The 17,172-nt window shown below is 42.2% G+C and overlaps 1 protein-coding gene across 2 annotated transcripts in view; it reads right to left on the bottom strand.

Moving 5' to 3' along the window:
- Positions 1-16,657, bottom strand: part of SLC25A36 (solute carrier family 25 member 36) — a 32,549-nt gene extending 15,892 nt beyond the window's left edge. Inside the window, exons 1-3 of one of the 2 annotated variants that reach the window (XR_004358940.1) lie at positions 16,434-16,657; positions 6,840-7,010; positions 2,278-2,355 (exon numbers count right to left, since the gene is read on the bottom strand). Coding sequence is in view for 1 of the 2 variants with exons in the window: in XM_032698556.1 (XP_032554447.1) it covers positions 2,278-2,355; positions 6,840-7,010; positions 16,434-16,474 (290 nt within the window). In the remaining variant the exon portion in view is untranslated. The remainder of the gene's footprint in view (positions 1-2,277; positions 2,356-6,839; positions 7,011-16,433) is intronic. The other variant, XM_032698556.1, reaches the window with a different exon arrangement.
- Positions 16,658-17,172: the final 515 nt, after the last annotated feature.

The following is a 17,172-nucleotide window of genomic DNA, read 5'->3' as shown; positions in this document are numbered from 1 at the left end:
AAGTACGTAGCTTTTTAAACCCCCCCAACAGTATTCTTAATATTGTAGCATTTAAGATGTAAATATTGCTAAGTCATGGTTATAAATATTTATATGTCAAATGCTAGAACAGCTGTGAAGCTGGTATCTACATTTTGTTTCTTTAGTTCTGTATTTAGAATGGACACTTTTTCTCTCTGAATACACTCCCAAAAGAATTTTGTAAACTTGTATTACACTCAAGTCTGTGATCTGGTAGCAAAACAAAGCTAGACAAAAGTCAGCATGCCAATTCAATATATTATGAAAAATATGAAAATTTGAAATAATAATGAAATAATTGAAAATATGAAAACTTGTTTTCACTCATTAAAGCTAAAAAGATTATTTTAAATACACCTAAAACAAGATTGCAGGTTGTTACTCAGTTTCTTTAAACACTTCTCTTCAAGAGAAAAAGTGAACGTGCAACTTTTCATGAACGGAACATTAACCTCATTAGCTGTGCAAACATGTTTTTCGTTATTACAAAAAAGATAAAGTGCTTGTTTCATGGGTGTCATTTCTCAAATGAACCTGACCAGTTAAGTGTACTGGATGTGTTATGAAACATGCTTCTCTACAGCTTATTTAAACAAAGAGCTGATGTTAAATCCACTTAGCTAATGCTTAATTGAAATGAAGTACTAGAGGAAGACCAAGGCAGCCAGAGGGAAATAGGGATGTGCTCATAAATAAGACTTCACACACTACATCAAGTTGACATTTTTGGTATGGTGGGGGGGAGGAAACAAGCTAAGCATTTCACTTGGGAGAAGAAAAGGGAATTAGAAGATTTAACACAAAATTTATTGAAAAGAAAAAAGATTTTTTTTTTTTTTGCAAGTGAGGATATTTTTCATTGAGGATAGTAACTTATAAAATGGAACCTATTCCTGGATAAAAATTGCTATTAAAGTGATATCAGTGTTGAACATTTGATAGAACAGACTGGTCTACCAGCAGAAGTACAGGCTCTTAAGATTAGGAAGTGCTGATACCCTGCAGGTGTAAAGAACAAAAAAAGATACTGGATTTACTTCAGCTTCTCCAAAGAGCAGTAGTAAGGTAGTGATCAGAAAATACCTCAGGTATTCCTAAATCCTTAAAAAAAAAAAATCTAATAAAGACACTCCACTTCCTGCATTATGTTTTTCTCTTATGCAGAGGAGCTACAGAACATTGCCTCATCTGTCAGAGCTAAAGTTCAGTTTAATAATGTTTTCCAGGAACATTCGAGCACCTTAAACCAGAAAAGATACTCTCTAGCTGAGTGTGTAGGAGACAGGAATGCTTTCACTTCAGGCAAAGTAAGTAAATAAACAAAAGCAGAGCACTAAGTCAAGGGAATAATAAAGCCCTTGTGGAATATATTCCCTCTGCATAAAGAAACTTCTCTTAAGCAGAAGAGAATAAAAATGAGCAAGAAACCAACTATAGCCTCATCCAGGATTAAGTAGTTATATTACTTTTACACAGCTTTGTTTCTATACTCTTACATATTCTCCTATTTTCGGACTGAACTTTGGCTAACACTTATATGTAAGGAGAAATTCAAACTCTGGCATCACCTGCTCCTTGCTCTGACTGCCAGCACCAGCCTGAAGCTGGAGTATTTGTGCTGATGCAGAGCAACAGAGAACAGCGATACCACTGCCCATGAGATGAGATTTACATCCTCCCCTTCTGCACTCTGACAGTGCCCCAGTACCCTCTGGAGCTCAGCCCACTGCTGGATCTGCTTGCTCTGGACCAGCTCTTAAGTGTCTCATCCTACCCAGCCTTGCCCCTTTTGAAGCTTCAGAACAGGCTCCCTAAAGCAGGGGAGCACCAGCCTGTACTTCACCAGAACTTAGGAAGAAAGACCCAGTGCTTTGAGGCTGCAGTCACATAATTGCTTCCTGATGATGATGGATTAACTGAAAGCTAGATCTACCTTTGTGTCTTCTAAGGTACAAACTTCTAGTTTACATGTGCAACTCCTTAAGCATTTTTCTTTTTAATTGGACAATTAAGGGATAAGGATAGTCCACAACAGTATAAGGGATAGTCCACAACAGTAAATGCCATTATAATAGCACAAGGGATAGTGAGTGCTGAGACAGTTGGAGTTCTGAAGTACAAGTAGCTCAATTTCTCAGACAACACAATTATCCCAGGAACAAATGAGTTATTTGCTATTAAGTATTTACAACTGCAGATGCAAAATTCACTGCAAATGAATCCCTGAATTTATTTAATGTACACATTTATATTTACCTGGAAGGAGCAACACCTACTAAATTAGGACCCAGCCCTCTGAACAAAGAACGAGGGCCTTCATTTTGCAAGATCATCCTAGAAAACAAAAAAGACAATACTGTAACATTCAGATCAAAATTAAGAAATGCACTGGCAAACAAATACATCACTTTAACCTCTACTCTGAAAAAATTTCATAATAACTGACAATACAGTGCTGACCACAAAAAATTAGTTATTTCCTAGAATCAGAATAAAAAATTCCATTACTGCTTGACATGCCATATAAATCCAGAAACTAAGTGCAGAAGTAAGACTTATGATGTCAATACAGACTTACCTCAAATACAGGAACACATACATGCATGGAGTTGTCTGTCATCAGGAAGCTAAAGAAAGTGTCCTCTAATCAGGGAGAAAATACTAAGAATGGAAATGTCCACGTTCCTGTAGGTTTTAGATTGTTCAGGAGGCAAAAATACTTGGTTCTATGCTACATTCCTTTCACCACCCTTTAGGTCCACATGTTTGTTGACTGTTTGGAGTGGAAGGGTCAGAGGGCAAAGGGCAAGAGAGGAGGAGAGGAGAGAGACTTAAGAAGGCTTGGTTTCACTGAGTCATACTCCATCTGAGAGCTCCTCAGGAAGATGTAAGCTCTCATAAGCTCTACTGTTTATGATGTCCAGCCAGGAACACTTTGGCAGCATCCTTATTATCTCTTCTCAAAAAAAGACAAACCTCAACGTGGCTTTGCACATGCTACCCAGGTTTGATTCTACAAGATTCCCAACAGTACACTAAGTTACACATCAGAAGCTGGTATCTGGAAGGCTGCTTTCCTCTACATCCTGCCTTTCTCATACCCATACATTATTTAAATCCACTAGGTATTCAACTAGGAGCCTTAGTTTTATTTTTTGACATATGGTGACTAGTTTGGCTACAGTAAAAGGAAATGGAAAACTCCACCATAAGAAGTGGCCATTCCTTGAGGCTGGCAGGGATTCCCTGTTCAGTTCTGAACTGCTGCCTGTGTGCTCCAACCAAGCACTGCTGCTGAGCTGTGGAGTCAGGGGTTTTTTGCCTTTTGACTGTCTTGCCTTCCAGAAAAGACAATCCTTACTTCTCCATGCAAGGTAATTCACTGATGTTAACTGAGACAGGAGTGTAACCCATGCAAAGAGTCACAGTCTCAGTACAGTCATAACATCTCATGTACCATGTCCACCATTAACACAGCTTGGAAAAGACTGCTTGGGTGGCAGCAGGGTGTGACCTTCCATCTTTGTGGAATTTACAGAGAAACAGGGGTTCAAGCAGTGAGTTGAGACCTCAAGTGAGGCATTACTGTACTTTAGTGTTTGCAACACTTATCCCACAGAGCAGTGGATTTTAGAAAGCACTGAAAACCATTATGCAGCAAGGTACACTGGCATGGTAAGAGAATATTCATTAGTATTCAGTTTTAGGGAAGTCAATCTGTCCAACAATCCAGATGTTAATCACATTGGTATTTTACAAAGTCTGGTAGGACATGGGAGGAGAAACATGGACTACATGCATACCATTACTGCAAATTGCTCTAGCAATTACTTTAGAACCATATTTAAAGTTAAGAATTAACTACTTTCCCAAGTGCTGCAAAACAGAAGCCTGTGCTCATTGATTTACAAATGTTGACCAATACACACAAATAGTTCTACTATATATTTCTTCTTCAAAGACAGATGCAGGTTAATGACAAGTCAATTACTCAATAAAGCACACTACCCTTGCATAAATGGCCATTTTATTTGGAATATACTATCAGAAGAAATGAGTGAAAGCCATCTATACCACTGAAGGAGATTCTAAGCCTATTCTGATTTCCAGTAGCTGATTCACTACTGTTCTGCTGCTAAATCCAACTGAAAGTTTACATTTGCTTTCAATAAGCAAAAATGAAACAGTGGTTCTGAAGTTACCAGCATTATTTAGGAAATAATGTGTCCAGCAGCATCTTATCTTTGTGTCCGTAACAGACATCATTTCACCGTGTGGGTAGTATTGCTCCACAGCAATAATTGGAATATTGAACACAAACTCAAAGTCACTTTGGAAATACAAACTACTTAGACCTGCCTGATATCCTGAAAGCATTGTTAGCAGTTGCAGTGCTGAATCCAACTAACATGATCTGTGTCCACTTAAAACACTACTGAAAAATCACTACCACCATACCCTGTGGTACACATGTATGTATGCACATACAGCACATGTATTCAAAGCAGAAGGAATCTGCACTTAGGAGTGAAATGTACCAGGTCTATTTGTTTCTTCTGGATCTAAAGTCCCAAAATTTGACAGAGTAGCAAAGTTTTAGAGAGATTGTAACAGGATTATCATGGAGGTAGTTACTGATGCCCTTCTGCATTCAGACACAGTTGGAGGAGTTCCAGAGTCTGCACTGAAAATAAGACACAGGCTTTTTGCATTAATAAGCAGATCCCAGAGCCTGCACTTGTTTATTGAACAAGTGCAGCAAAGGGCAAATCCATGGTTGGAAGAGCAGGACAAGTGCTCCATATGACCTCAGTTGACCTACTTATGTCACATGGAGAAGCCTGTGCTGGGAGGTCAGTGAGATTTCCATTATCAAGACCTCAGGTTTAAATTGTGCAAGGTTAATTATGAGAATCTGTAATATGACATATAACACAGATATTTAAGAATAAAGGAATTTGGTTTTCTTGCCAGGGAATGGAGTCACCTGTACCAGTTATTCCAAGTCTGTTTCTTTACAGAGATGCCTTTGAACTCACCTCTGCTGATGCTTAAGATGCAGAAGTGATTCTACAGCAGTCAGTTCACTGAAATTCTGACATAATTTGCCTGATTCTCTCTGCTTTTAGACTGAGCATTGAGAGCCTTGGAGCACTGCACCGAATTTGCTGAGACAACCAAACTCTGACAACCATGAGTCAAAAAAAAATAAAAGCAAGTGACAGTAAGGGCATGAGTGACAGAGTTTTATTTCCCCACTACACATCTCCAGTATCTTAAACACGAGTAATTCTGTCCTGCACCTATGTATTTTTATTGTCACAGTCCATTGCCACGTTATTTGGGATTTTTTTTCATATTTAATAAAGAACTCAAAACCCAGACTTTCCATCTCAGTTGTTTGATAATGACCTGAAAGAAAACATATCTAAGCAAAGAACAAAAGCAGCAGAAGAGACATTCTTGTATGACAGATAAACAGCACATGTAAGAAGACAACTGTTAAAAACAAACTAACACAACAAACAAGTCCTACCAAGGAAGGTCATCATGTATTACCTCTGCCTCAGTCTGAATTCACTTCCTGGGAATACTCAAGTTATTTTTGGCTTTAGGGATCCTTTTAAAGCATAGCAGGATTCTAGCAGAGGAACATAAGAAACAAACATCTATTCCACCTTTTATTCATTCAGATACACTTCTAGACAGAAGATAAATTCATAACCAAGCATTCAGAAAGAAGCTGAAGGGCTCAACTTCCATCAAGAGAAGCCAATAAGGCAAGTGTGTCAGATGGAACTCTTCTTGCTTGTCACGATCCAAGCCTTTCCTTCCCACATATCTGTTCATTATCAAGCTCACACATAAAAAGGCTCTGAATCAAACCTTTCATGCTAAGGATGATCTTCCATTCAAGGAGCTATTTGGGTACAACCTCCATAAGCAAATCCTATACACTAACCAGATGAGGCCTAAATCCTACACTAACTGCCAGAAGGGGTTCTCTACAAACTACTTCTCACTAATTAATTGGGAAGACAAGATAGATGATTGAGTCTTGGCAAATTCTTTCTAATGCAAGAAACAGCAGCAAGTCCTTCCAGGAGGAAGTTTCCCCTCATTCCCAGATATTGAAGGTACCTCTCCTGCCCTTAACTGGCTAGCTTGAGTCCCCTTGAGTGAAGTGAACCCTGCCTGTGGTCTGTATAAGCAGTTTAACTATGGCCTTATAACTTTTCTGCTGGCTCCTGAATTACACAAGCACTGCTGGCAAGGAGAAGAAAGGCAGTCAGTCACCTTTCAGTGAGGCATCATGCAAACAAGACACCCCAGACCTTTGCAGAAGCTGGGTGTACTTATTTCTTATTAGTTCTAAAAAAATGTTACTAGTCACACATCCACCAGAAGATATTCAAAAGCTGAAAAGTGTATGGAGTGGTGAAAGTCAAAAGACCCTAAGAAACTGAGTTAATTTTCCTTGCCTCCATATTCAGTAACTTCCAGGATTTGGATAACACTTTCAGGATGAGAGTGAGAGTCTGGCTGTGTCACAGTGCTCCCAGTGAACTTCGGGGATGCAGTTTGGAGCTGTGTGTTGTACAAGGTATATGTGCTCTGGCTAATTCACAATACAAACTCAAGCATGAAGGACATTCAGAAAATTGGAATGTGAAGCTTACAGTTAAGAGGCAAAATATGCAAAGTCATCTCATGGTAACATCATGACAGACAATATTTCGAGTCTTTCATACAGATTTGTCCATAACACTTCTCTCTTCCCCAAAATGAACCCAAAACCTAGTGACATGTACACTCACTTCAAACAATGGAGAGGTCCAGGAGAAACTCTGGTCACTCTGTTGACACCAGCACCACTCACAGTGTTGAGATGAACTTCAGAGATGTAGAGAGTCACAGAGGAGGACTGCAATCGTGTCTTCACAACTTCCAGTGGACATGTCAGAATTGCACCAACAGTACCTCCACATCTGCAAAAATAAACAGGCTCATCACATTTGTAATTGCAAAAAACCTGAGGGATACATTCACATAGAATTAGCATTATAATATAGTCAAACTGCAAAAGGTAGAGAACCAACTAGAACATGTATGACAGTGCTGCAGCTATTTGCCCTTGAAGGCAAGCAAAGTGTTAAGTCAGTTTGTTAACCCCACAAGTTGGAGTGAAAAATTAAATGGACAAAAAGTGGTGAAGGAGCACAGTCTTCAGTACACGCTGTTCAAATCAGCTCTGGAAAGCAGCTCAGTAGCTGAAATGTTTAACTTCTTATGGTAAATTTTAACTGTTTTTTTTAATGTTTAGTGCACTCCTGACCACAAACAAGGTGCCAAAAATCCTTAAGGGTAGAAAAGATTTATGCACTATGCACACAGGGCTACATGTAAAACCTGGTAAAATCTGTGCCATGGCAATTAAATAACATCTTCAAAACTCCATTTGTATTTTGGGCATTGTACCATGAAAGCAGAGATTTCGTGAGTGTTTCCTGAGTTCTGCCAGTACAGCAAGGCAGAATAAGATACTACAGAGCAGAATCTGGGAAGACAAAAGAGCTCAAGGGGATGAGCAGGTAAAGACTTGTAGGTTTTGCCTCAGTCTGTTCCTGTGAGCATGTCCAGGCAAGCCGTGCACAACTTGTGCTGACAGTGCAGTTCCTGCCGTGCTGCTGGAGCAGAACACAGCCAAGAACACACTGCCTTTGCACAGCCCTGCTCAGAGGATTCTTCTGGTGCTGATTCATTACTTGCTTATTAAGATCTGCATTCCTATCTGTTTAAATAAACCCTCTGAGGGAAAAATACCAAATTCACAAATTCTGATTTCCAAGACAGCCCCAAATGCATTTACATTACCATCACAGAAAAGCCCTTGACACTTTCCTCGAACCTTTTCAGAGATCAGTATTCTTAACATTGCTAAACACCCTTCTTAAAACTATGACCAGGACACTACATCCTTTAAAAAGCAATCAAAAAATCCATCCCAACACGTAAACCTAGATTTCAATTCAGGTATTAACGCTAACAACTCAGTTTGAAATCCACTAACACATAAACACAATTAGTACAACATTCAAAGGGCCCAGCATTTGCTTCCCCAATGCAATAACTAGAGGAGGTGTTTGATTCTGACAACATAATTATCAGCTATTTCTTTTCTAACACAAGAAGTTCAAACACCCTCAAACCCTTTAAAAAGCTGTAAGCCTGTTCAATCTTTTTAAAATAATGTTTTCCAAAATGCAAAGGAGAGTTCAGTCCAAATTAGGAATAACAGTTAAGACTCAAGACTTCCTATAAATTTTTATAGGTGGGTAGACTGATGACTCTTCTACTGCAGAGAATACAAAAATACAGCACTGCATTCTAAAAAAGTAATCTTTTTGTATGGATTGAACTGACAGTACAGCTGCAAAGTAGGATAGCATTTCATGATGTTCACTTAATGCTCCATTTAAACCTAGTGACCTAGAGGTGTCCTATTACTAAGCCTAAAGGCATCTTGCCCATCTCTACCTCCAACATTAGACTGAAGTCTATTCTTCCAAGGTTTAATTGAAGAAAGATATCAAGTTTCTTTGTCAGTCTGGAAAAAAGTGTTATGGCAGGACGATGACCCAGTCTTTCAGTGTGTTGCACTCACCCAGTTACAGACTGACACACATCTTGGAGCAGCATGCTTGGAGTGAGCAATTCACTTGCTTCTAATTGTATTTTAAAATTAGAGTTGCAGAAAGACAGGATAGATGTGCTAAGATTTATTTTAGCCAGTGCTGGACACAGCAGGAGCTTGTAACATGTGAAGGTTCACAACATGAACACCACATGAGAACCACAGGTAGACCAGCCCTCAAAACAACTTGACATGAAGAGGCTCAAGCTCTAAAGTTCTGAGCAGACAGCAAGTTACTGTATTTCCTGCAGTTCAAAGCAGACACCACTCTATGGCAATGTGCCTCAGCAGGCAATGTAGGAAGCTGGCTTTAGAGTTTATTTCCTTTCTTGCGACCTCTCCATTTCAAAATCCCTTGAGCTTACTTTCCTGAAAATCTTTCTGCATTTGATTTTGGGCAGGTTACATGAGAACTTGATTTTGAGCCACAGTAATCACATAGTATTATTTATATTAACGAGATAAATACCATGCAAGTGGGGAAGAAAGTAGGACAAAAAACCCCCATGGCCTACATTCTTGAACAGGGCTTGGAATTTGAAGCCCTTAATGCTCCCCAGCTACCTCACACCAGAATACATCTCACCAGAAAAATCTTCCAAAGTTGAAGATTAATGCTGCCCTGGAGCTTGTGTCCTGCATGCTCCCATGCACCACACCCAAATCACAGGGGATGCTTGACTGCAGCAGCACTTCTGCCAGACATTCACTGTGGATGGGTCAGACACCTCACTCCACAATGGATTATGAGATTACTGGGGAAGAGGGCAGATACACAGCTACTCAATGTTTGCTCTTTTTAAGTCTGCTTACAGCAAGCACTTGTCAGTGGCAGCCAGTGGATGTTTACCTGCAATCATAAGGAAGCAGCAGATCACCTGCCTCCCTTTAAGGGCCTTTACCTGCATTACATTCTGCCACTCAAGTAATTTCAAATAATCAGCACCCTTGGCAGCTTCTTGCTGTTGTGTTGTTGGGTAGTTTCTTTGGTTTGGTTGATGAATCAAGATGATTCAATCGAACCCAAGACCATTTTCAATGTTTTCCACTAACTATTGACAGTTTGAATTAAGCTTCTTCTGTCCCCTATCTTCAAGATCTCAAACTGTTACTTAGAGTTGAAGAAAGCAAAAAGGTTTATAGTGGTACATGGTTCCATATCACTCAAGTCTTGGAAAAATCCCCAATTTCTACTTCTGTCAAAGTCTAATACTCCACTTTCCCAGCCCTCAGAAAGTCCCATATAATAAAGGTAACATCTGGAAGTGAAGGAGTGAAAGAAAAGGCCTTGGTATGTTGAAGAATCAGACCTTCTCAATGGTAACAAGATCCACTGAGTTTGAACAACCACTAAATGAAGGCATAATGTAGTAACTCCTCTGACTTGTCTAGTTCACTTGACCTTTAAGATAAACACTGCAAGGCTTGACAAAAACCTGTTTATGAGGAACTGTCAGCAAACAGAACTTGTGGGTAAATAAAGAAGAGAGACAATTCAAGAACTATGCACTCTGTACAAATAAGCAACTTCTAAGCAGCAATACCAGCTGCTGTCACCAGCAGCAATGACAGTGTGTTTTACTTAGAAACATATTTCTGGCCTTGCTTATTTAACACACTACTGGAAATATTGTCAAAGAGACAGCTACATTTTTGTGCTCCAAGTCCTGGCAGGTCATCAGCAGCCAGCCAGCAGCTCCAGCTTCCAAGTGTTCTATAAATGGCCAGCAGACTGCTGCCACCTTCGCTGCTACCCTCCTCACCAGCTCAAATTAAGGGGAGTTTTTTTAGTTTGTGGTTTAACACAAATTATGGGCTAGCACAGTTGGGAAAAACATTTTTTAAGAGTTAGAAAATTATTAGATTTCTTCTCCTCATAACACGGGTGGGATTTTGTGAACTACTTCAGACATTTTTACTACCTAAGACCACTCTGGGGCTTCAGTATCTCCAGTCATGCACTAGGCCCCAACAACTGTGACTTGTAAGAACACTTACTAGGTGCAAATTTTTCTCCAGGATTTGATGGGTTTCACCTGGTAGGGTCAATAGGTGAGCAAATACATTCCTGCTGATAGAGTGTAAATAGCAAGTGAAAAACGGCAAGATCTGAGACACTTCTGTGTCTGAACTTTTATAGCACTTTCTAATGAATGCTGTTCAGAAGACCACTTGCTCCTCTTATCTATCCTAGATGTGACATTTGCCTCTAATCAATGTTTACTATAAGCCTTTTTCAGCTTTGCCAAGTGAGTATAAAACCACCCACAAACCTTTAATCAGAAACACCTGATCATAAAAGGGTATGAGAAACCACCTGTAGGGCCTAAGTAAACTGAAGGGTAGAAACCCAGAGATAAGTGGGTAAATCCATAAAAATAAACACACTGGTAAAAAAAAAAAAAAAAAGGAAACCCAAAATCCCACCACTATTACCAGTGTGAAGTTAGAGAATTAAGTCTTCAACTTGAGCCTTCTTGTACAGTTTAAGAGACATGGTGCTCAGTGAAACAGATACATGTACATCATGAGACATGTGGTTATTATCTAACCTGCAGGATCATGACAAACTTGAAAGAAAGACAGCAAAACTAAGAACAATTGTATACTGGACATCTCTTGGACAGAAGAACCTAGGGAGATGACAATGCTCACCTAAACTATAGCTTATTTCAGACAGCACCCATGGAAATAAAAGCCCCAACCCCCCCCCCCCCAATACATTTAATTTCATCAGTAACATGCCTTTAGAAGTCCATCACCTCACCAGACTAACAGAAACAAACCTACTGGGCTTTAAGCTCTGCTGGTAGTTGAACATAGACAATTCTGACAACCATTTTCCCCAGACAGATCTGTATTATTTGTGTGACGCTGCAAGGAAAGAAAAATGCACATGCTTCAAAAACCTAAACCCACTTGGTGTTCAAATCCCAGGTTCTATTTCCAGAGATGGCTGCATAAGAAAGCCTTCCCAGGTTCTATTTCCAGAGATGGCTGCATAAGAAAGCCTTCTCATATTATTCCAACTTGAAGGTATCTGCTAAGGAGTCACTGTGTTTGTCCAGAGAAGTTCAGTATCTTTTACTGTTACCTTTCACACCTGCAAGTAAGAGCAGAGAGCTCCAGCACGGATGAGGGTCTCCAATCCAGGCAGTGGACTGTCTATAAATGCTCTAAAGGAGATTAAAATTCTCAGTGTCAATGTCAGCTGACCTAGAACTGAAATTTTCAGTGCAAGACTTTTTTTATTCCTTGAAATAATTATATATGTAATAAAAATAAAAGACAAGCCTGCATGGTGTCAGCCTCAGATTCACCTTTCACAGTAATCACAGCCTCAAAGACTTGAAGATAACCCCTGACCCTGTTATCTCAGGTCTACATTCATTCATGTATTTTACCAACTATTTATCTTTCCTGCATGAAAATGAAAGTTCCATACAAATACTGGCTGTCAAAAGAAAAGCAAGAAAACTGAGCTCAACATTCTGTCAAAAAAAAAAAAAAAGGTATCCAAGCCTCTTGCAAACAGAACTCCTTCCTGTCTCATCACTGCAAATTCAGTCCAAAATCTGTCAGCAATTTCATGGAGCCATCTTACGACCAGAGTAACTTTCATATCGACAAAGTTGCAAGTTTGGATATTAAGTCTGCAGTATCAGTCTTTTGATGGCATATAAGGGCTTTAACAAGTATAGCTTTCAGAAAAAGCAAGAATGTAGTTCATTAAACCTGAATTTTTACAGTTTTCCTGCTATTATACTGTTATTATACTGTTCAACTTGCAGATAAGCATTTCCATCTTCAGTATTAATATAGTATCTAGGGGCACTGGCAGCCAGAAACCCTTAAGCCCCTTATTCACCAATTATGTTTCTTTACTAGTAGAAAAAAGAAGTGAGATGAGCTCACATCCTTAAACTAAAAATACTAATCAAACTTGCTATTTCTAATTAACAGTGTAAAAATAAAATCCCTCGATGGGCCGCCACATAGAAACCTACAAGTGAAAACAGGAAAAACAGCACCAGGGGATCAAGCATCAACATCGGCAATGAACAGTGTAGCTTCTACTAGGAGCCAGGGGAAATAAACATTTACAATAACATTTGTGTTAAGTAAAAACCACTCCAAGCATCTGCATCTAGAAAGAAATATGAGAAACACACCAGTGGCTCAGTGTCTCAAATACTGACCACAATTTCCATGCAATTTGATAACTCCATGGAGCAAAGCCCAAGCTTTAAACAAACACTGCCTTATTCCACACAGAAGCATATCTGAATATAAAAATAACCAAGTTTGGACAGGAAGGTACTAACCTTCTTCTCACTCATTCTGAAAGACATCCAGGTTTACATACTGGGAATGTATGTTAGGGCAGAGACGAGCTAAGTGCTTGACAAGTTGGTTATGACTCAAGTGGCTATTTTCTAAAAGGGCATAAAAAAAGTCCCCATTATCACAATACCCACTAGAGATTATTATTATCATCTTTTTAATCAGAAAACCCCAAGAATCTTTCACCTTTACTTCATAATTTCAACGGTGTCTGATCTCTGAGAATTCAAAGATTTATCTTAAATACATTTTCTGCAACTCCATCAGAGTGATTTCAGTGACAGACCAATTTGAGACAGTTCTATAATCAAGACAAATAAAGAGACTCCTCCCTACACTCTCTCACATATTAAACTAGAAAGCAGCCAACTTTCTGCAGGAAGCACAGGAGTGAAGAAGAGAAGCAAACCTGACACTACCCAACTGTTAACTCAGCAAAGCAGCTGAACACACCTCCAAATCCAAAACAGTCCCTCTTTTTGCTGAGGAAACACTCAGGCAAGTTCACTGCTCTGATGGAAGTTTGCATGATATAAAATTACTATCATAAGCTTTCTGGAAATTAAGTAAAAAAATCATGAAAACCTGAATATTATTTTTGTAGCCAACACCCGAATTTTCATTCAATATACCAATTATGATTGCAAGCAGGTACATCCAAAACATATTAATCTTCCCTATAAAGCAAAACATTAAGGGTTTCTACTACTCTTTTTTTAAGGAGTCAATATTCTCCAGCACATGATGTGACTCTTGGGGAGAGCTCTGTGCAGGGCCAGGAGTTGGACTTGATCATTCTTATGGGTCCCTTCCAACTTGGCATATATCCTGCCATTCTGTGAACTAGAAGAGCATGTAACTGTCACTTATATACTTAAACCAAAATGTTAATCTACAGCCTACATTTCAATCACAAGGCTTTGTAATTTAAGGATGGAGAACGCTCAGCTGATTTCTTCTTCATTTGGAATGAAAGCACCTGAGTTTATAGTACCAACATGTTGTCTACAGGCACAACAGTTGCTGTGTGACTAGATGATGGAAGAACAGAAGATACACAAAAAAAAAAATCTGGAGCCTAGGCAACTACAGAGAAATCCCAGGATGGCCCCATCTATGTTACTAAGCCAGCAATGTCATCTGTTACAGTTTCATTTCAGAAAGCAGGAACTAAAGAATGAACTTGGACACCACAAAAAAACCCCAGCAGACTGAGGTATTCATGTTGTTTTCACAGAGACTCCAGTGCAACGTAAAGGAAGACAAAGTTTCCTTGCTTTTTAAGTTTCACCGCAGGCTAAAGATCACTCAGGTGATCTGTAGCACACCAAATTTGCAAAGTCACGAGATGACCCTGAAAACTTTTCTACTGCTAAATGAGACCAAGTATAAACTGTTAGCTTGAGTGGACTATGGCTACAGGAAACACGTGGCTGGCACATGCACATGAGGAAACTGCACTCAGCCTTTTTCTCACAGAGTAACCCTTGACCCAGCTGGCCAGTAGCTCACCACAGACCAGAGCTCTCTGCAAAAAATAGGAATGAACCAGCTGAGTTGAGCAATCTTGATCCAGTCTTAAGTTTCAGGTTTGTAAACCTTTTTGTGACAATACACACAACTCTGCCCAGTAATTCCCCCTGTGCAGAGCTATCAAGTGAGCACCACTCACAGAATCACAGGGATTGGAAGGGACCTCTGGAGACCATCCAGTCCAACCTCCCTGCCAAGGCAGGGTCACCTGGAACAGATGACACAGGAACATATCCAGGGGGGTTTTAGATGTTTCTAGAGAGAGAGAATCCACAGCTTCCCTGAGTAGCCTGTTCCAGTGCTCTGCCACCCTCAACATAAAGAGGTTCTTTTGCATATTTATGAGGAACACTTCTCATATTTTAGTTCAGGGCCACTGCTCCTTGCCCTGTCGCTGGGCACCACAGAAAGAGTCTAGCACTGTCCTCTTGACACCCCTGTGACATATTTCTATGCATTAATGAGATCCCCTCTCAGTCATCTCTTCTCTAAACTAAACAGGTCCAGCTCCCACAGTCTCTCCTCATAAGAGAGATGCTCCAGATCCCTAATCATCTTTGTGGCCTCCGCTGGACCCTCTCCAGCAGATCCTTGTCTTTCTTGAACTCCTTCTATTGCTTTTTTTTAAGTGCTTACAAGGATGTGAAGTCTTAAGAAAAAAATTACATGCTGTTAAATCTACCTTCTGCTGCATAACCACTATCCTCTTAAACAGAGTGCTAGAAATTAAGGGGTTGAAAAAGCCTCCACGCAAGCAATAGACCAGGTGCATAATGTGCACAAACCTACAAAGTGTGCCAGAAACAGAAAAGGTGCCTACGAGTAATCCAGTTCACCCAGACCTGGTCAGAGTATTGTAAATACATTATTGTTCCACTTCAAACACCCCAGTCCAGAAGCAGTGAGCTCATTTTTGTCAACGAAGACCACAAATGGAAATCACAGCTCCCAGCTCTCCCACGGGATAAAAAGCACGTTCTCAGTGTCACTCCCCTTTCCGCACAGCCACGCTCGCTCCCCAAACACGCTTTTACAGTCAAGCCAATTAGGGATCCCCAGCTTTCCCTTTTAAGCCAGGTGCCCTTCCCACCCTGTCCCGGGAAGGGCCACAGGCTGTGTAACCACATACATCCCGCGCGTTTTGCGGCTGAAAAAGGCAGAGAGACCAAACACCTGCGAAGGTACAAGAGTTACCTCAAACCTAAGTAAAGCTACAGGGGACACACACCTTTACTTCTAGCTTCATTCTTCCCTCCCACTGCTTCTGTCTTCGTGGGTGGAAGGCTGCCGGGCCGTGTCAGGCAGCACACCCCGGAGCGCTGGAACGCATTCCAGGGACGCAGCGGCCCTTGGACACGAGCGGGACCGGCCGGGCACTCCCAGCCCGCCGAGCCACCCGGCGTGCCCGGGCAGCCGCCGGGATACAGAGCCCTTCAGAGCGGGCTTCTCCACGAAAACACCGGATAAGGGACAAACCCCGGGAACGGCGCTGGTTTTTAAGAGAACCTCCGCCCCAGTGCTCCACCCGCGACACAACACAACCCCCAGGCCCGAGCGCTCCCAGGGCCGGGCCCGAACGCGCACAGCGGGCCCCGAAGGGCCTCAGGGCAGCGGGCAGGGAGCTGAAAGCGGCCTCCCCGGACCCTCGGGCACAGGGAGCGGGACAGCCCCGCACGGCCCTCCCGGGACACCCCCGGGCTCCAGGCAGCGGGTCCCGCCCCAGGCGTGGCCGCCGCCCCCGCTCCCAGGCCGAGCGACAACGGGCGCTGGGCCCGACCTGCGGCCCAGGGATAGGGACGGGAAAGCCGGAGGATCCCTGCCCGTGCCTTGTTTCACTTACCCGCCGGCGAAGAGATGCACCAGGGTGTCTCTCTGGCTCATCCTCGTCGCCTGCGCCCGGAAAAGGGGAAAGACGTGCCGGGCGCTTCCGCCCCGCGCTCACAGCGCCGCAGCTGGCGGGGCTGCGCTTAAATAGGGGCCGGGCGGGCTCCGCCTCCCGCTCCCAGCTCCGCACACACACGGGCCGGGCGGGCTCCGCCTCCAGCGCCTGGCGGGGCCCCGCACACACACATGGGCCGCGGCCGCCGCTCCCTGTACGGGGGGGCCGGGCCGGGCCGGGCCGGGATCCACCTCCCGCTCCTCCCGCCGCGGCCGTTGCGGCACGGAATGTGAGCTACATGAATATGCATAAGCACGAATATGCATAAATATGCATAAATATGAATATGCAACGAGCCCGTGGGCTAAACAGACGCGGCTATTGGCTGCGGGGTGTGACGTCACCACAGGAGCGGGACCTGCCTCATGAATATGCAACACCCCCCGAAGTAAACAGAGGCGGCCGTTGGCTGCGGGGGATGTGACGTCACCGCACGCGCTGCCTCATAAACCGGGCGGGCCGTGAGCGGGTTTTTTTCTCGCTCGCGCCGTGCTGTCGTGGCGCAGATAGAGGGGGACCGGCGCTGTCCTGTCCCTGCCTCCCCTTGCCTTTTTCTTTTCCTTCTAATGGGCGTTATAAGTGCGCATAAGTATCTGAAGCGGGGGTGCCAAGAGGACAGAGCCAGGCTCTGCCCGGTGGT

The sequence above is a fragment of the Chiroxiphia lanceolata genome, chromosome 10 (assembly GCF_009829145.1).
Source record: "Chiroxiphia lanceolata isolate bChiLan1 chromosome 10, bChiLan1.pri, whole genome shotgun sequence".
NCBI lineage: Eukaryota > Metazoa > Chordata > Aves > Passeriformes > Pipridae > Chiroxiphia > Chiroxiphia lanceolata.
The sequence above is the reverse complement of the archived record's forward strand: the minus strand, read 5'-3'. Positions and strand labels throughout refer to the sequence as shown.